Genomic DNA, 19,246 nt, shown 5'->3' on the forward strand with positions numbered 1-19,246 from the left:
ACAGAGAGGGACGGAGAGAGGACAGAGAGGGACGGAGAGAGGACAGAGGGACGGAGAGAGGACAGAGAGGGACAGAGAGGGACGGAGAGAGGACAGAGAGGGACGAAGAGGGGACAGAGAGGGACGAAGAGGGGACAGAGAGGGACGGAGAGGGGACAGAGAGGGACGGAGAGGGGACAGAGGGACGGAGAGGGGACAGAGGGACGGAGAGGGGACAGAGGGACGGAGAGGGGACAGAGGGACGGAGAGGGGACAGACAGAGGGACGGAGAGGGGACAGAGGGACGGAGAGGGGACGGAGAGGGACGGAGAGGGGACAGAGGGGACGGAGAGGGGACAGAGGGACGGAGAGGGGACAGAGGGACGGAGAGGGGACAGAGGGACGGAGAGGGGGGACACAGAGGGACGGAGAGGGGACAGAGGGACGGAGAGGGGACAGAGGGGACGGAGAGGGGACAGAGGGACGGAGAGGGACAGAGGGACGGAGAGGGGACAGAGGGACGGAGAGGGGACAGAGGGACGGAGAGGGGACAGAGAGGGACGGAGAGGGGACAGAGAGGGACGGAGAGGGGACAGAGAGGGACGGAGAGGGGACAGAGAGGGACGGAGAGAGGACAGAGAGGGACGGAGAGAGGACAGAGAGGGACGGAGAGAGGACAGAGGGACGGAGAGAGGACAGAGGGACGGAGAGAGGACAGAGAGGGACAGAGAGGGACGGAGAGAGGACAGAGAGGGACGGAGAGGGGACAGAGAGGGACGAAGAGGGGACAGAGAGGGACGAAGAGGGGACAGAGAGGGACGAAGAGGGGACAGAGAGGGACGGAGAGGGGACAGAGAGGGACGGAGAGGGGACAGAGGGACGGAGAGGGGACAGAGGGACGGAGAGGGGACAGAGGGACGGAGAGGGGACAGAGGGACGGAGAGGGGACAGAGGGACGGAGAGGGGACAGAGGGACGGAGAGAGGACGGTGAAGGAAGACAGAAAGAATAAAGATGGATAATGAAAGGGGAGTCATTCAGCAGACGCTCTTATCCAGAGCCACTCACTCTACTGAAATGCTTACATTATTAATTCCTATTGTTCTCCTGTGGGAAACGAACCCACAGCCCCTGGCGTTACAAGTGCCCTACGCTCTACCAACTGAGTCACACGGGATGGACAGAGGGGACAGGAAGGAGCGTGCAGTAAACATCCTCGGGGGTGTTAATTCCAGGGTCACACTCATCAGGGGACAAACAGATAGAAAAGGTCGTGTTGAACTGAAGGGATGATTTCATGCTCCTAAAAACACATCCTAAAAACGGGACTTCCTACCTCCTTCAGCTTCTGCATGGTAGGAGTGATCTCTTCATCCAGGATCTGAACACAAACAAACACAAGTCAAATGCCACCAATATCCAAGGCACCATTGTTGACAGTAGGATCTACGTCCATTTCTCCAATACTGGGGATCCACAGCACTTACACACACAACTAAAGGCCTGATGAAGAGTGGAACCTAGACTCAACTAAAGACCTGATGAAGAGTGGAACCTAGACTCAACTAAAGGCCTGATGAAGAGTGGAACCGAGACTCAACTAAAGGCCTGATGAAGAGTGGAACCGAGACTCAACTAAAGACCTGATGAAGAGTGGAACCTAGACTCAACTAAAGACCTGATGAAGAGTGGAACCTAGACTCAACTAAAGGCCTGATGAAGAGTGGAACCTAGACTCAACTAAAGGCCTGATGAAGAGTGGAACCTAGACTCAACTAAAGGCCCGATGAAGAGTGGAACCTAGACTCAACTAAAGGCCTGATGAAGAGTGGAACCTAGACTCAACTAAAGACCCGATGAAGAGTGGAACCTAGACTCAACTAAAGGCCTGATAAAGAGTGGAACCTAGACTCAACTAAAGACCCGATGAAGAGTGGAACCTAGACTCAACTAAAGGCCCGATGAAGAGTGGAACCTAGACTCAACTAAAGGCCCGATGAAGAGTGGAACCTAGACTCAACTAAAGGCCTGATAAAGAGTTGATTAATTGAACCCAAATTCAACTAAAGGCCTGATGAAGAGTTGATTAATTGAACCCAAATTCAACTAAAGGCCTGATGAAGAGTTGATTAATTGAACCCAAATTCAACTAAAGGTGTGATGAAGAGTTGAACCCAAATTCAACTAAAGGCCTGATGAAGAGTTGAACCAAGATTCAACTAAAGGCGTGATGAAGAGTTGATTAATTGAACCCAAATTCAACTAAAGGCCTGATGAAGAGTTGAACTTAGTTTTCTAGAGAGAAAAAACAAACTCCGCCCCTTTGGGTCCCAGGACAGGAAACAGAGCTACGTCGTCACAGGTCAGATGGCTGCCTCACCGTCTGGATCTCTTTCAGTTTGGCTTCTTTCTTCTCAATGGTTTTCTGGGCGCTGATCTTCTTACACTCGTACATCCTGGTTCCTGCTGCCTCCTCTATCATGGCTAGGATCTACGGAGGAGAGAGAGGAGGGTCAGAGTGTTACATCCTGGTTCCTGCTGCCTCCTCTATCATGGCTCGGAGCTACGGAGGAGAGAGAGGAGGGTCAGAGTGTTACATCCTGGTTCCTGCTGCCTCCTCTATCATGGCTAGGATCTACAGAGGAGAGAGAGGAGGGTCAGAGTGTTACATCCTGGTTCCTGCTGCCTCCTCTATCATGGCTAGGATCTACAGAGGAGAGAGAGGAGGGTCAGAGTGTTACATCCTGGTTCCTGCTGCCTCCTCTATCATGGCTAGGATCTACGGAGGAGAGAGAGGAGGGACAGAGTGTTACATCCTGGTTCCTGCTGCCTCCTCTATCATGGCTAGGATCTACGGAGGAGAGAGAGGAGGGTCAGAGTGTTACATGCTGGTTCCTGCTGTCTCCTCTATCATGGCTAGGATCTACGGAGGAGAGAGAGGAGGGTCAGAGTGTTACATCCTGGTTCCTGCTGCCTCCTCTATCATGGCTAGGATCTACAGAGGAGAGAGAGGAGGGACAGAGTGTTACATCCTGGTTCCTGCTGCCTCCTCTATCATGGCTAGGATCTACAGAGGAGAGAGAGGAGGGACAGAGTGTTACATCCTGGTTCCTGCTGCCTCCTCTATCATGGCTAGGATCTACGGAGGAGAGAGAGGAGGGACAGAGTGTTACATCCTGGTTCCTGCTGCCTCCTCTATCATGGCTAGGATCTACGGAGGAGAGAGAGGAGGGTCAGAGTGTTACATCCTGGTTCCTGCTGCCTCCTCTATCATGGCTAGGATCTACGGAGGAGAGAGAGGAGGGACAGAGTGTTACATCCTGGTTCCTGCTGCCTCCTCTATCATGGCTAGGATCTACGGAGGAGAGAGAGGAGGGTCAGAGTGTTACATCCTGGTTCCTGCTGCCTCCTCTATCATGGCTAGGATCTACGGAGGAGAGAGAGGAGGGTCAGAGTGTTACATCCTGGTTCCTGCTGCCTCCTCTATCATGGCTAGGATCTACGGAGGAGAGAGGGAGGGTCAGAGTGTTACACCCTGGTTCCTGCTGCCTCCTCTATCATGGCTAGGATCTACGGAGGAGAGAGAGGAGGGTCAGAGTGTTACATCCTGGTTCCTGCTGCCTCCTCTATCATGGCTAGGATCTACGGAGGAGAGAGAGGAGGGTCAGAGTGTTACATCCTGGTTCCTGCTGCCTCCTCTATCATGGCTAGGATCTACGGAGGAGGGTTATAGAAGAGATGTAGAGAGGAGGGCAAAGGAGTGTGTGTGTGTGTCGTTCCCCAGGATGCGTGTGTGTGTGTACTACAGAAGCTTCAAGTTGCTACAAGACTTCATGATTCTACAGTGTGTGTGTGTGTGTGTGTGTGTGTGTGTGTGTGTGTGTGTGTGTGTGTGTATATAGACTTACCTCAGGCGGTTTCATGTTCAGAACCTTGGTGATTCTCCCCTGAAATATTGTAAAGAGAAAAAAATATATTCAAGTTATTTAAAAAACGTGTGGTACCACAGTACGATGTCACTCAGCTCTACAAATACAGAGGGCCCCGCCCGTCAGCTCTACAAATACAGAGGGCCCCGCCCGTCAGCTCTACAAATACAGAGGGCCCCGCCCGTCAGCTCTACAAATACAGAGGGCCCCGCCCGTCAGCTCTACAAATACAGAGGGCCCCGCCCGTCAGCTCTACAAATACAGAGGGCCCCGCCCGTCAGCTCTACAAATACAGAGGGCCCCGCCCGTCAGCTCTACAAATACAGAGGGCCGCCCGTCAGCTCTACAAATACAGAGGGCCGCCCGTCAGCTCTACAAATACAGAGGGCCGCCCGTCAGCTCTACAAATAGAGGGCCCCGCCCGTCAGCTCTACAAATACAGAGGGCCCCGCCCGTCAACTCTACAAATACAGAGGGCCGCCCGTCAGCTCTACAAATACAGAGGGCCGCCCGTCAGCTCTACAAATACAGAGGGCCGCCCGTCAGCTCTACAAATACAGAGGGCCCCGCCCGTCAGCTCTACAAATACAGAAGGCCCCGCCCGTCAGCTCCACAAACACAGAGGGCCGCCCGTCAGCTCCACAAACACAGAGGGCCGCCCGTCAGCTCCACAAACACAGAGGGCCGCCCGTCAGCTCCACAAACACAGAGGGCCGCCCGTCAGCTCCACAAACACAGAGGGCCGCCCGTCAGCTCTACAAACACAGAGGGCCGCCCGTCAGCTCTACAAATACAGAGGGCCGCCCGTCAGCTCTACAAATACAGAGGGCCGCCCGTCAGCTCTACAAATACAGAGGGCCCCGCCCGTCAGCTCTACAAATACAGAGGGCCCCGCCCGTCAGCTCTACAAATACAGAGGGCCCCGCCCGTCAGCTCTACAAATACAGAGGGCCGCCCGTCAGCTCTACAAATACAGAGGGCCGCCCGTCAGCTCTACAAATACAGAGGGCCGCCCGTCAGCTCTACAAATACAGAGGGCCGCCCGTCAGCTCTACAAATACAGAGGGCCGCCCGTCAGCTCTACAAATACAGAGGGCCCCGCCCGTCAGCTCTACAAATACAGAGGGCCCCGCCCGTCAGCTCTACAAATACAGAGGGCCGCCCGTCAGCTCTACAAATACAGAGGGCCGCCCGTCAGCTCTACAAATACAGAGGGCCGCCCGTCAGCTCTACAAATACAGAGGGCCGCCCGTCAGCTCTACAAATACAGAGGGCCGCCCGTCAGCTCTACAAATACAGAGGGCCGCCCGTCAGCTCTACAAATACAGAGGGCCCCGCTCGTCAGCTCTACAGAGGGCCGCCCGTCAGCTCTACAAATACAGAGGGCCCCGCTCGTCAGCTCTACAGAGGGCCCCGCCCGTCAGCTCTACAAATACAGAGGGCCCCGCCCGTCAGCTCTACAAATACAGAGGGCCCCGCCCGTCAGCTCTACAAATACAGAGGGCCCCGCCCGTCAGCTCTACAAATACAGAGGGCCGCCCGTCAGCTCTACAAATACAGAGGGCCGCCCGTCAGCTCTACAAATACAGAGGGCCGCCCGTCAGCTCTACAAATACAGAGGGCCGCCCGTCAGCTCTACAAATACAGAGGGCCCCGCCCGTCAGCTCTACAAATACAGAGGGCCCCGCCCGTCAGCTCTACAAATACAGAGGGCCCCGCCCGTCAGCTCTACAAATACAGAGGGCGCCGCCCGTCAGCTCTACAAATACAGAGGGCCGCCCGTCAGCTCTACTACAAATACAGAGGGCCGCCCGTCAGCTCTACAAATACAGAGGGCCGCCCGTCAGCTCTACAAATACAGAGGGCCCCGCTCGTCAGCTCTACAGAGGGCCGCCCGTCAGCTCTACAAATACAGAGGGCCCCGCTCGTCAGCTCTACAGAGGGCCCCGCCCGTCAGCTCTACAAATACAGAGGGCCCCGCCCGTCAGCTCTACAAATACAGAGGGCCCCGCCCGTCAGCTCTACAAATACAGAGGGCCCCGCCCGTCAGCTCTACAAATACAGAGGGCCCCGCCCGTCAGCTCTACAAATACAGAGGGCCCCGCCCGTCAGCTCTACAAATACAGAGGGCCCCGCTCGTCAGCTCTACAGAGGGCCGCCCGTCAGCTCTACAAATACAGAGGGCCGCTCATCAACAAGTGGAACATTCAGCGGTGTGTTCACTCGAAACCAAAAACAGAACCCGAATTTGTCCAATAGAATCTCTTCTTCGTAATAAAGACCGATTTGCGACAGTGTGCGACTAATGAACACACCCCAGGCTCCTCGAGGTGTGGAAACACCTACCTGCATGATGAGGAAGTGGGGGTTGTTAACGTTGAGTCCCACAGAGCAGAACAGATCCTGTACCCTGGTGTTGTTGGCATTCACCCCGTTGATCAGGTACTTGTTCCTACCACCTATCACCACCTGGGATCGGAGAAGGATACAGAGGAGTGAGACTCCCCTACAATACAATGGCATCCGTTTGAATGGCTATTGGCTAATAATAGCTACTCACCACCTTTGAGTTGAAGGGGATATGGCAAAGTAATACATATTTTCATAGTAAAGGCATTAACGTTAGTTTGAATAGCTAATAATACAGTAGTGTAGTGATTGTGAAAAAAAAACAGGAGACATTATCACCTTGAAAAGCATTGCTAGTTTTTTTATTTTACTGGGCAAGTCAGTTAAGAACAAATTCTTATTTTCAATGATGGCCTGGGAACAGTGGGTTAACTGCCTGTTCAGGGGCAGAACGACAGATTTGTACCTTGTCAGCTCGGGGGTTTGAACTCACAACCTTCCAGTTACTAGTCCAACACTATAACCACTACCCTGTCGCCCCAGTTTGAGCAGCTAGTAACAATACATCTGAGAAATCACGTCAGGGGACAGTTAGTGTAGTGATTATGGGAAGGGGAACAGTCCTAGTTGGGACTATTTTCAGACCTAACGCAGTAGCTACCATCTCTGCCATAAAAGGTTCAAATCAGACCACTTAACACAAGTTGTAGTTAACTAGTAGTATCCCCCAGTTTGGACTAGTAGTGTCCCTCAATTTGGACTAGTAGAAGCCCTCAGTTTGGACTAGCAGTGTCCCTCAGTTTGGACTAGCAGTGTCCCTCAGTTTGGACTAGCAGTGTCCCTCAGTTTGGACTAGCAGTGTCCCTCAGTTTGGACTAGCAGTGTCCCTCAGTTTGGACTAGCAGTGTCCCTCAGTTTGGACTAGCAGTGTCCCTCAGTTTGGACTAGCAGTGTCCCTCAGTTTGGACTAGCAGTGTCCCTCAGTTTGGACTAGCAGTAGCCCTCAGTTTGGACTAGCAGTAGCCCTCAGTTTGGACTAGCAGTGTCCCTCAGTTTGGACTAGCAGTGTCCCTCAGTTTGGACTAGCAGTGTCCCTCAGTTTGGACTAGCAGTGTCCCTCAGTTTGGAACTGTATTTATATAATTCAGGAACATTCCTCTTCCCACAAACAGGAAATAGAAACACGAGGAGAACAACTGTACCTGTCTTGTGACCGTGATCTCGTCGTGGGTCTCGAATCCAAGCGGACTCTGACTCTTGTTTGCGTTGTCGAAAGTTATGGACACGGTGGCTTTGGTGATACCGGCCTGACCGTTCTTGTACACCAAATCTTGGAGATTTGCTGCTCGCACCTGGAAAGATAAGTTCAGATCAGACGGAAGTAACGTTACAGATCGATAGCTTCTCTACTAACGTTACTGTAACCCTCGATTGAACGTAAGGCACCGTAATCTGACGTTAACTAGCTATCACAACAAGCTAACTTCAAGGAAATGTCTTTAGTTCAACGGATTAAAAACTAACTTTTCTGCGAGTTAAAGAATAAGTAGCATATTACCTGAGACAAGTTGGATATTCCCAGTAGAAAGCATATCGAGTCGAGAATGTTGGATTTTCCACTCCCGTTGAGTCCGGTAATAGCGTTGAAGAGCGGATCAAATCCGTTAATTTCCGTCCTCTGCGCGTAGGACTTGAACCCTTCTAAGATAATAGATTTGATGTGCATCTTTACGTTGTCCTTTTTCCAAAGTAATCCTTTTTCGATATATCGTAATAACGTCTAAACAAACCACGACGTTATGCGGAGAGCTGTTGTAGTCAACACCAGAAACACTTCCCACTTTTCAAAATTTGGCGCCAGGCACGCTACCGTTCTCTGGTCCTGCGCATGCGCCTGTCCGGAAAAATGTAGTTGAAAACCTTTTCGAAACCATTTTAAATCTTGCCAATTTATTTGATACCTTTTTTTTTAATTAATTTATTTGAAGTGTTGTAATACTTGTAATAATGTGGCTGTAAATATTAAACAATGTGTTTTTTTTCTTGTTTGTTTTAGATCAGGCAATTTGGTCATTGAGTTTTTAAACCCAGAGATGCAACATAGCGAAACAGACCAGGCCGGGGTTTGAGAAATCAACGAGAGAAGTGAAAGATTTTTCAATAGTTGTTAATTGTCACGAAATCGAAAGCCACTACCTAGATTACAGCCAACGTCTTAAAGTAGTTGTGAACATGTTGTTACTACAACCTCGTGAAAGTCAAGGAGTGTCTTTGACGGTTTGCACATGCGCAATTTTGGCGGGAGACGACCGTTAGACCGGATGACGTGTTTCTGCGCATGAGCTTAGCGAGCCAGCGTCGCCATGACGTCGCCTACAACTGTGATCGGAGATTTCTGTTGGAGAAGCACTTTCAGCCTATTTTTATACTATACTGTCTTTGATTTGGTCATCTTTATACTGCACTGTCTTTGATATGGTAATCTTTACACTGTACTATCTTTTATTGTGTCATCTTTATACTGTACTGTCTTTGATTTGGTCATCTTTATACTGTACTGTCTTTGATTTGGTCATCTTTATACTGTACTGTCTTTGATCTGGTCATCTTTATACTATACTGTCTTTGATCTGGTCATCTTTATACTGTACTGTCTTTGATTTGGTCATCTTTATACTGTACTGTCTTTGATTTGGTCATCTTTATACTATACTGTCTTTGATCTGGTCATCTTTATACTGTACTGTCTTTGATCTGGTCATCTTTATACTATACTGTCTTTGATCTGGTCATCTTTATACTGTACTGTCTTTGATTTGGTCATCAAAAATAACCTCACGATGTCAGAGTTTGTTGATTTGATTTTTGCTGCTGCCATCTACGGAAGATATTTGAAAGAGGAAAAATTATGAAAAACTTCTCAAACTGATGGAATGACAACATAAGAAGACAAAAGGGAAAGTTGTTACATTTTAATTCAGATTATTAGCTTGAGTCATTTCACATGCTTAAGGAACAGTGTTCAGAACAAAATATTTACAAGTACATGCAACACAGAGACTTAGAAACCCGGAAAGACAATCATTTTAAATAGTGTATAATCGATACAATGATAGAGCCTATGATTCATTCACTCACACACGGCAGGTAGCCTAGTGGTTAGAGTGTAGAGGCGGGCAGGGTAGTCTAGTGGTTAGAGTGTAGAGGTGGCAGGTAGCCTAGTGGTTAGAGTGTAGAGGTGGCAGGTAGCCTAGTGGTTAGAGTGTAGAGGTGGCAGGTAGCCTAGTGGTTAGAGTGTAGAGGTGGCAGGTAGCCTAGTGGTTAGAGTGTAGAGGTGGCAGGTAGCCTAGTGGTTAGAGTGTAGAGGTGGCAGGTAGACTAGTGGTTAGAGTGTAGAGGTGGCTGGTAGCCTAGTGGTTAGAGTGTGGAGGTGGCAGGTAGCCTAGTGGTTAGAGTGTAGAGGTGGCAGGTAGCCTAGTGGTTAGAGTGTAGAGGTGGCAGGTAGCCTAGTGGTTAGAGTGTAGAGTGTGGAGGTGGCAGGTAGCCTAGTGGTTAGAGTGTAGAGGTGGCAGGTAGCCTAGTGGTTAGAGTGTAGAGGTGGCAGGTAGCCTAGTGGTTAGAGTGTAGAGGTGGCAGGTAGCCTAGTGGTTAGAGTGTAGAGGTGGCAGGTAGCCTAGTGGTTAGAGTGTAGAGGTGGCAGGTAGCCTAGTGGTTAGAGTGTAGAGGTGGCAGGTAGCCTAGTGGTTCGAGTGTAGAGGTGGCAGGTAGACTAGTGGTTAGAGTGTAGAGGTGGCAGGGTAGCCTAGTGGTTAGAGTGTGGAGGTGGCAGGTAGCCTAGTGGTTAGAGTGTAGAGGTGGCAGGTAGACTAGTGGTTAGAGTGTAGAGGTGGCAGGTAGCCTAGTGGTTAGAGTGTAGAGGTGGCAGGTAGCCTAGTGGTTAGAGTGTAGAGGTGGCAGGTAGCCTAGTGGTTCGAGTGTAGAGGTGGCAGGTAGACTAGTGGTTAGAGTGTAGAGGTGGCTGGTAGCCTAGTGGTTAGAGTGTAGAGTGTGGAGGTGGCAGGTAGCCTAGTGGTTAGAGTGTAGAGGTGGCAGGTAGCCTAGTGGTTAGAGTGTAGAGGTGGCAGGTAGCCTAGTGGTTAGCGCCTTGGACTAGTAACCCGAAAGGTTGCACAATTGAATCCCAGTAGCTGACAAGGTAAAAATCTGTCGAGGCAGTTAACCCCACTGTTCCTAGACCAGTTAAACCCACTGTTCCTAGACCAGTTAAACCCACTGTTCCTAGACCAGTTAACCCCACTGTTCCTAGACCAGTTAAACCCACTGTTCCTAGACCGTCATTGAAAATAAGAATTTGTTCTTAACTGACTTTCCTAGTTAAATAAAGGTTAAAAAAACACACACTCAGTCTCTCTAAAATGGTATAACTGTCTTCATTTTGCCAGACCCCAGGAAGAGTAACTGCTGTCTTGAGGATCCATAATAAATACAAATATCTCTCTCAGTCCAGAGGTACGGGGCACAAGGACAGACACACCAGGTTAGCGGCGTAGAAACATATCTGCATCAGCACCACACAGTCTCCTCTGTTCAAATATATAGACGACGGGCCGATGTAGGCCAGGTCATAGTTCACCAGAGTCAAAGGCCGCCCGCAGTGCTTGTCGCTCAGGGCAACCAGGGCCCGCGCCATGCTGTACTTGGCGCCGCAGCTGAAGGCCGTCACCGACCTCACAGTGGAGAAGTGCATCAGGAAACACGGGTCGTCCTACAGGGGGGGGGGAGAAGGTTAGGTAATCAAATGGGGGAGAAGAGAGGTGAGGTCATCAAAGGGGGACGAGGGGGGAGAAGAGAGGTGAGGTCATCAAAGGGGGAGGAAGAGAGATGAGGTCATCAAAGGGGGATGAGAGGGGGGATAAGAGAGGTGAGGTCATCAAAGTGGGACGAAAGGGGGAGAAGAGAGGTGAGGTCATCAAAGGGGAAAGAAGAGAGGTGAGGTCATCAAAGGGGGATGAGAGGGGGGGGAGGAGAGAGGTGAGGTCATCAAAGGGGGACGAGAGGGGGGGAGAAGAGAGGTGAGGTCATCGAAGGGGGGGAAGAAGAGAGGTGAGGTCATCAAGGGGGGGGAGAAGAGAGATGAGATCATCAAAGGGGGGAGAGAAGAGAGGTGAGGTCATCAAAGGGGGACGGAGAGAAGAAAGGTGAGGTCATCAAAGGGGGACGAGAAGAAGAATGCGACAGAGAGGGTGTGTTGTAATGGAACCCCTGTTCGCCTTGCAGCGAAGACAGAATCACGGTGGCCCCTAGAGTCAAAACTTAAATGTAAACAACGACGATATGTCAAAAATCTGAGAATGACGATGTGTTCCTTACCACGTCGGGATCCCGCCCGTCCAGCAGGGTGAGGTCCTGGAGGAGCCAGACTTCTGTCCTCAGGTAGGAGTCCTCCAAGCAGGAACTCAGGCAAAACTGAGACTTGAGCTTCTTTTTTGACCCGGATTTGTGAGAATTCAGCAACTTGTTTGATCCGGAACAGATTGCTTTCTGAGATGTCACCACACACAGCTGCACCTCTTTGGTCTTGGTCACTGTGGACCAGACGACAACGATTATGTTTCGGGAAAAGAAAAAGTCAAGCAGTTTTTTTTCTCAAACAAAACCAATGTCGTTTCCCCCAATAGTGGATAAAATGCATTGTTCCAAACGGGATGTCGTTTTCCTGAGGACAACGGATGATATGCAGCAACGCAAATTCAATTAGAGAGAAGAAGTAAAAACTCCTCTATTTGGTGACTTTCACAGACTGAATCCACAGACAAACTATTCAAGCCTATTTTTACACATATTTTGCACAGCAGATGCAGTGTTGTTATACGGCCCTGTAGTATCCTCATCAACAGACTTCAATCAATCAATCCATCCATCATTAAAAAGAACAAGTAGACCTAAAAAACCGATTGCACAGAAACCTCGTCATCTCTGCGTCAGAGACCAAAGGAAAGTAAGAACTGAAGAAAACAGAAGAAAAACCACTAGAAATACAGAGGCTCGTCAGGGGGAGAGAAAAACGGAAAGAGACTTGGTCCCACGTGGGAATTGAACCCACAACCCTGGCGATAAAAGCATCATGCTCGACCAACTGAGCCACACGGGACCGTCGACCCATCAGTAAATAAAAAAATAAAAAACGCAGACAGAAGCAGACAGAACGTTATTGAGAAAGAGAAATAGAATAAAAGGAAAAGGAAACAGACGATGCTGATTCTTACCGTAGACACAGAGAAAATGTCTTCCTGGCGTTGCTTCATGTATCTCTATGAACTTCTGCAGCTTCTGTCCTTCAGGTCGAAACAACATCCTCTGCATCTCCTTCCTCAGTAGGGACGACATCTCCACACACAGCGATGGACAGGCTGGGACAGAGGAGGAGAGAGGAAGAAAGCAACAGAGGAGGAGAGAGGGATACTGGGATAGAGGAGGAGAGCAACAGAGTGGTTCAGGAGGAGAGGAGGAGAGCTACAGAGGAGGAGAGGAGGAGAGAGGGATGGACAGGCTGGGACAGAGGAGGAGAGAGGAAGAAAGCAACAGAGGAGGAGAGAGGGATACTGGGATAGAGGAGGAGAGGAAGAGAGAGCGATGGACACTGTGACAGAGGAGGAGAGAAGGAGGAGAGGAGGAGAGAGACAGAGTGGAACAGAGGAGGAGAGCTACAGAGGAGGAGAGAGAGAGTGGAACAGAGGAGGAGAGCTACAGAGGAGGAGAGAGACAGAGTGGAACAGAGGAGGAGAGATACAGACTGGGACAGAGGAGGAGAGGAGGAGAGAGACAGAGTGGAACAGAGGAGGAGAGCTACAGACTGGGACAGAGGAGGAGAGGAGGAGAGAGACAGAGTGGAACAGAGGAGGAGAGGAGGAGAGAGACAGACTGGGACAGAGGAGGAGAGCTACAGACTGGGACAGAGGAGGAGAGGAGGAGAGAGACAGAGTGGAACAGAGGAGGAGAGGAGGAGAGAGACAGACTGGGACAGAGGAGGAGAGGAGGAGAGAGACAGACTGGGACAGAGGAGGAGAGGAGGAGAGAGACAGACTGGGACAGAGGAGGAGAGGAGGAGAGAGACAGACTGGGACAGAGGAGGAGAGGAGGAGAGATACAGACTGGGACAGAGGAGGAGAGGAGGAGAGAGACAGACTGGGACAGAGGAAGAGAGGAGGAGACAGACAGACTGGGACAGAGGAAGAGAGGAGGAGAGAGACAGACTGGGACAGAGGAGGAGAGAGACAGACTGGGACAGAGGAGGAGAGGAGGAGAGAGACAGACTGGGACAGAGGAGGAGAGGAGGAGACAGACAGACTGGGACAGAGGAGGAGAGGAGGAGAGAGACAGACTGGGACAGAGGAGGAGAGGAGGAGAGAGACAGACTGGGACAGAGGAGGAGAGGAGGAGAGAGACAGACTGGGACAGAGGAGGAGAGGAGGAGAGATACAGACTGGGACAGAGGAGGAGAGGAGGAGAGAGACAGACTGGGACAGAGGAAGAGAGGAGGAGACAGACAGACTGGGACAGAGGAAGAGAGGAGGAGACAGACAGACTGGGACAGAGGAGGAGAGGAGGAGAGAGACAGACTGGGACAGAGGAGGAGAGGAGGAGACAGACAGACTGGGACAGAGGAAGAGAGGAGGAGACAGACAGACTGGGACAGAGGAGGAGAGGAGGAGAGAGACAGACTGGGACAGAGGAGGAGAGAGACAGACTGGGACAGAGGAGGAGAGGAGGAGAGAGACAGACTGGGACAGAGGAGGAGAGGAGGAGACAGACAGACTGGGACAGAGGAGGAGAGGAGGAGAGAGACAGACTGGGACAGAGGAGGAGAGGAGGAGAGAGACAGACTGGGACAGAGGAGGAGAGAGACAGACTGGGACAGAGGAAGAGAGGAGGAGAGATACAGACTGGGACAGAGGAGGAGAGAGACAGACTGGGACAGAGGAGGAGAGGAGGAGAGAGACAGACTGGGACAGAGGAGGAGAGGAGGAGAGAGACAGACTGGGACAGAGGAGGAGAGAGACAGACTGGGACAGAGGAAGAGAGGAGGAGAGAGACAGACTGGGACAGAGGAGGAGAGAGACAGAGTGGAACAGAGGAGGAGAGGAGGAGAGAGACAGACTGGGACAGAGGAGGAGAGCTACAGACTGGGACAGAGGAGGAGAGGAGGAGAGAGACAGAGTGGAACAGAGGAGGAGAGGAGGAGAGAGACAGACTGGGACAGAGGAGGAGAGGAGGAGAGAGACAGACTGGGACAGAGGAGGAGAGGAGGAGAGAGACAGACTGGGACAGAGGAGGAGAGGAGGAGAGAGACAGACTGGGACAGAGGAGGAGAGGAGGAGAGATACAGACTGGGACAGAGGAGGAGAGGAGGAGAGAGACAGACTGGGACAGAGGAAGAGAGGAGGAGACAGACAGACTGGGACAGAGGAAGAGAGGAGGAGAGAGACAGACTGGGACAGAGGAGGAGAGAGACAGACTGGGACAGAGGAGGAGAGGAGGAGAGAGACAGACTGGGACAGAGGAGGAGAGGAGGAGACAGACAGACTGGGACAGAGGAGGAGAGGAGGAGAGAGACAGACTGGGACAGAGGAGGAGAGGAGGAGAGAGACAGACTGGGACAGAGGAGGAGAGGAGGAGAGAGAGACAGACTGGGACAGAGGAGGAGAGGAGGAGAGATACAGACTGGGACAGAGGAGGAGAGGAGGAGAGAGACAGACTGGGACAGAGGAAGAGAGGAGGAGACAGACAGACTGGGACAGAGGAAGAGAGGAGGAGACAGACAGACTGGGACAGAGGAGGAGAGGAGGAGAGAGACAGACTGGGACAGAGGAGGAGAGGAGGAGACAGACAGACTGGGACAGAGGAAGAGAGGAGGAGACAGACAGACTGGGACAGAGGAGGAGAGGAGGAGAGAGACAGACTGGGACAGAGGAGGAGAGAGACAGACTGGGACAGAGGAGGAGAGGAGGAGAGAGACAGACTGGGACAGAGGAGGAGAGGAGGAGACAGACAGACTGGGACAGAGGAGGAGAGGAGGAGAGAGACAGACTGGGACAGAGGAGGAGAGGAGGAGAGAGACAGACTGGGACAGAGGAGGAGAGAGACAGACTGGGACAGAGGAAGAGAGGAGGAGAGATACAGACTGGGACAGAGGAGGAGAGAGACAGACTGGGACAGAGGAGGAGAGGAGGAGAGAGACAGACTGGGACAGAGGAGGAGAGGAGGAGAGAGACAGACTGGGACAGAGGAGGAGAGAGACAGACTGGGACAGAGGAAGAGAGGAGGAGAGAGACAGACTGGGACAGAGGAGGAGAGAGACAGACTGGGACAGAGGAAGAGCAGAGAGGATATGGGGAGGAAAGTCTTGCAACAGGAGGAGAGAGACAGAAAAGAGAAAACCACTCAGTCAACAGGATGGGAAGTAGGAGGTTGGGGAGAGTCTATAAAACCTGGAAAGTGGTGGTGTGTGTGTGTGTGTGTGTGTGTGTGTGTGTGTGTGTGTGTGTGTGTGCTTGACATACTCTTTATCTATGTCTATCTCTCTTTCACACACACACACACACACACACACACACACACACACACACACACACACACACACACACACACACACACACACACACACACACACACACACACACACACACACACACACACACACACACACACACACACACCTCACACAGTTCAGCAGTTATGGATGAGCCATGTATCCCATAATGATATCAGATATCTCTTCACTGTAGTCGCCCTCAGAGGGACCAGGGAGAGAGAGATACAACCACAGGATGCTTCACTACACTAGGGTCCAATAGGGACCAGGGAGAGAGAGAGAGACAATCACAGGATGCTTCACTACACTAGGGCACTACACTAGGGTCCAATAGGGACCAGGGAGAGAGAGAGAGACAATCACAGGATGCTTCACTACACTAGGGCACTACACTAGGGTCCAATAGGGACCAGGGAGAGAGAGAGAGACAATCACAGGATGCTTCACTACACTAGGGTCCAATAGGGACCAGGGAGAGAGAGAGACAATCACAGGATGCTTCACTACACTAGGGTCCAATAGGGACCAGGGAGAGAGAGAGACAATCACAGGATGCTTCACTACACTAGGGTCCAATAGGGACCAGGGAGAGAGAGAGACACCCACAGGATGCTTCACTACACTAGGGTCCAATAGGGACCAGGGAGAGAGAGAGAGACAATCACAGGATGCTTCACTACACTAGGGTCCAATAGGGACCAGGGAGAGAGAGAGAGACAATCACAGGATGCTTCCCTACACTAGGGTCCAATAGGGACCAGGGAGAGAGAGAGAGACAATCACAGGATGCTTCACTACACTAGGGTCCAATAGGGACCAGGGAGAGAGAGAGACAACCACAGGATGCTTCACTACACTAGGGTCCAATAGGGACCAGGGAGAGAGAGAGACAATCACAGGATGCTTCACTACACTAGGGTCCAATAGGGACCAGGGAGAGAGAGAGACAACCACAGGATGCTTCACTACACTAGGGTCCAATAGGGACCAGGGAGAGAGAGAGACAACCACTGGATGCTTCCCTGCATAGTGCACTACACTAGGGTCCAATAGGGACCAGGGAGAGAGAGAGACACCCACAGGATGCTTCCCTACATAGTGCACTACACTTGACTAGGGCCCAATAGGGACCAGGGAGAGAGAGAGAGACAACAACAGGATGCTTCCCTACATAGTGCACAATCACAGCGAGCCATTTGGGACCTTCGGATCCTCCCATCGATCGGCCCTATTAAACCTCTACTACACACACACACACACACACACACACACACACACACACACACACACACACACACACACACACACACACACACACACACACACACACACACACACACACACACATAACCATTCAAGGACCTATTAAACCTCTACTATTAAAGTCCATTTTGACAGTCTGAAGGGACCAGGCTGGGTGTCTCTCTCTCTCTCTCTGTCTCTCTCTGTCTCTCTCTGTCTCTCTCTCTCTCTCTCTCTCTCTCTCTGTCTCTCTCTGTCTCTCTCTCTCTCTCTCTCTCTCTCTGTCTCTCTCTCTCTCTCTCTCTCTCTCTCTCTCTCTCTCTCTCTCTCTCTCTCTCTCTCTCTCTCTCTCTCTGTCTCTCTCTCTCTCTCTCTCTCTCTCTCACACACACACACCCTCTCTCTTTCTCTCTGCTCTCTCTCTCACACGCACACGCACACACACACACACACACACACACACACACACACACACACACACACACACACACACACACACACACACACACACACACAGACCAATCCAGTCCATTATAACAGTCTGAAGGGACCAGGCTGGGTGGCTCCATCATGGATCCTCAATGTGGATCATCACGTTCCATTAGATTGGAGTTATACTGACATGTATAATTGAGAGAGAGACACACACAAGTAGAAGGCAGAATCACACACACACACACACACACACACACACACACACACACACACACACACACACACACACACACCCTCTCTCTTTCTCTCTGCTCTCTCTCTCACACACACACCCTCTCTCTTTTCTCCATCTTTCTCAACATCTCAAATTCTGACACACCCTTGTTCTCTCTCCAGAACATTTTCTCTCTAGTCATTCATTCTGAATGGTTAACACACTACCCTCTCTCTCTCTCTGCACTCTCTCACACACACACATTCATTCTGAATGGTTAACACATCCTCTCTTTTCTCTCCGTTAGGCTCTCTCTCTCTCTCACACACACACACACACACACCCTTCTCTTTCTCTCTGCACTCTCTCTCACACACACACACACACAATCACACACCCTTCTCTTTCTCTCTGCTTAAGGTTAGGGTCTCTCACACACACACACACTCTCTCTCTTTCATTGCATTCTCTCACATGGTTACACACACACACACACACACAATCAACACCCTTAGGCATTCATTCTCTCTGCTTCTCTCTCACACACACACACACCCTCTCTCTTTCTCTCTGCTCTTCATTCTCTCTCTCACACACACACAGGGTTACACACACACACATTCATTCTCTCTGGTCTACACACACACACACACATCCTTAGGCATTCTTCTGAATCTCTCACACACACACATTAACACACACAATGGTTAACACTAAGTGTTAAGGTTAGGCATTCATTCTGAATGGTCTAAGGGTTAAGGTTAGGCATTCTTCTGAATGGTTACACACATAACAAGGTTACATTCATTCTGAATGGTTAAGGTCAGGGTTCTTTCTCTCTGCTCTCTTTCTCTCACACACATCACACACACACACACACCCCCTTAGGCATCTCTTCTCTCTCTCTCACACACACACAATCACACACCCTCTCTCTCTCTCTCTCTCTCTCTGAATCTCTCTCTCTCTCACACACACACACACACACACATCCTCTTAAGCTCTCTCTGTCTCTCTCTCTAGGCATTCATCTCTGAATGGTCTCTCTCTCTCTCTTCTCTCTCTCTCTCTCTCTCTCTCTCTCTCATGGTTACACACACACACACACATTCACACACAATCACATCCTCTCTGCTCTCTCTCTCACACACACACACACACGCACACATCCTCTCTCTGCTCTCTCTCTCCCCACACACACAGTGGTTGCCATATAATGTGGCCCTGTCTGAATTAAAGTAGTTTGTTGTTGTGGGGGGACGTCTCATAGTTACCATCATTCAATGGTTAAGCTAACAACACAACACACCCTGACACAACACACTGAATGGTACATAAACAACACACACACCCTGACACAACACACACAATGATACATAAACAACACACACACCCTGACACAACCACAGGCATTCACACTGATACATAAACAACACAACACCCTAACAACCACACATTCTGAATGGTTAAGGTCACACTGATTCATTCTGAATGGTTAACACACACA

General features: G+C 50.8%; 3 protein-coding genes across 4 annotated transcripts in view; 1 reads left to right on the forward strand and 2 right to left on the reverse strand.

The window, feature by feature from the left end:
* The window catches only part of ecpas (Ecm29 proteasome adaptor and scaffold), a 176,247-nt gene that overhangs the window by 25,365 nt on the left and 131,636 nt on the right, over positions 1–19,246 (forward strand). The gene's annotated exons all lie outside the window — the stretch shown is intronic.
* On the reverse strand, positions 1,282–8,129 carry LOC135506434 (structural maintenance of chromosomes protein 2-like). The gene is made up of 6 exons (XM_064925826.1): positions 7,815–8,129; positions 7,459–7,608; positions 6,254–6,376; positions 3,887–3,925; positions 2,359–2,469; positions 1,282–1,359 (listed from the first exon to the last, which is right to left on the reverse strand). Exons 1-6 carry the CDS (start codon positions 7,980–7,982, stop codon positions 1,282–1,284), a joined length of 669 nt encoding a protein of 222 aa, XP_064781898.1. The 5' UTR covers positions 7,983–8,129.
* exoc1l (exocyst complex component 1 like) lies at positions 10,103–13,063 on the reverse strand. The gene is made up of 3 exons (XM_064925901.1): positions 12,523–13,063; positions 11,627–11,841; positions 10,103–11,021 (listed from the first exon to the last, which is right to left on the reverse strand). Exons 1-3 carry the CDS (start codon positions 12,641–12,643, stop codon positions 10,755–10,757), a joined length of 603 nt encoding a protein of 200 aa, XP_064781973.1. The 5' UTR covers positions 12,644–13,063; the 3' UTR covers positions 10,103–10,754.

This window comes from Oncorhynchus masou, chromosome 20, assembly GCF_036934945.1.
Source record: "Oncorhynchus masou masou isolate Uvic2021 chromosome 20, UVic_Omas_1.1, whole genome shotgun sequence".
In the NCBI taxonomy this organism is placed as follows: domain Eukaryota; kingdom Metazoa; phylum Chordata; class Actinopteri; order Salmoniformes; family Salmonidae; genus Oncorhynchus; species Oncorhynchus masou.

Excerpts from the sequence above, each read along its gene's own strand:
- LOC135506434 (XM_064925826.1), bottom strand. The coding sequence starts at position 7,982 with ATGCACATCAAATCTATTATCTTAGAAGGGTTCAAGTCCTACGCGCAG. Across the intron at positions 6,377-7,458 it reads AGATCACGGTCACAAGACAG|GTGGTGATAGGTGGTAGGAA; the intron begins GTACAGTTGTTC and ends CTCCGATCCCAG. Across the intron at positions 3,926-6,253 it reads CCCACTTCCTCATCATGCAG|GGGAGAATCACCAAGGTTCT; the intron begins GTAGGTGTTTCC and ends ACAATATTTCAG.
- exoc1l (XM_064925901.1), bottom strand. The coding sequence starts at position 12,643 with ATGTCGTCCCTACTGAGGAAGGAGATGCAGAGGATGTTGTTTCGACCT. Across the intron at positions 11,842-12,522 it reads ACATTTTCTCTGTGTCTACG|TGACCAAGACCAAAGAGGTG; the intron begins GTAAGAATCAGC and ends TCTGGTCCACAG. Across the intron at positions 11,022-11,626 it reads ACGGGCGGGATCCCGACGTG|GACGACCCGTGTTTCCTGAT; the intron begins GTAAGGAACACA and ends CCCCCCCTGTAG.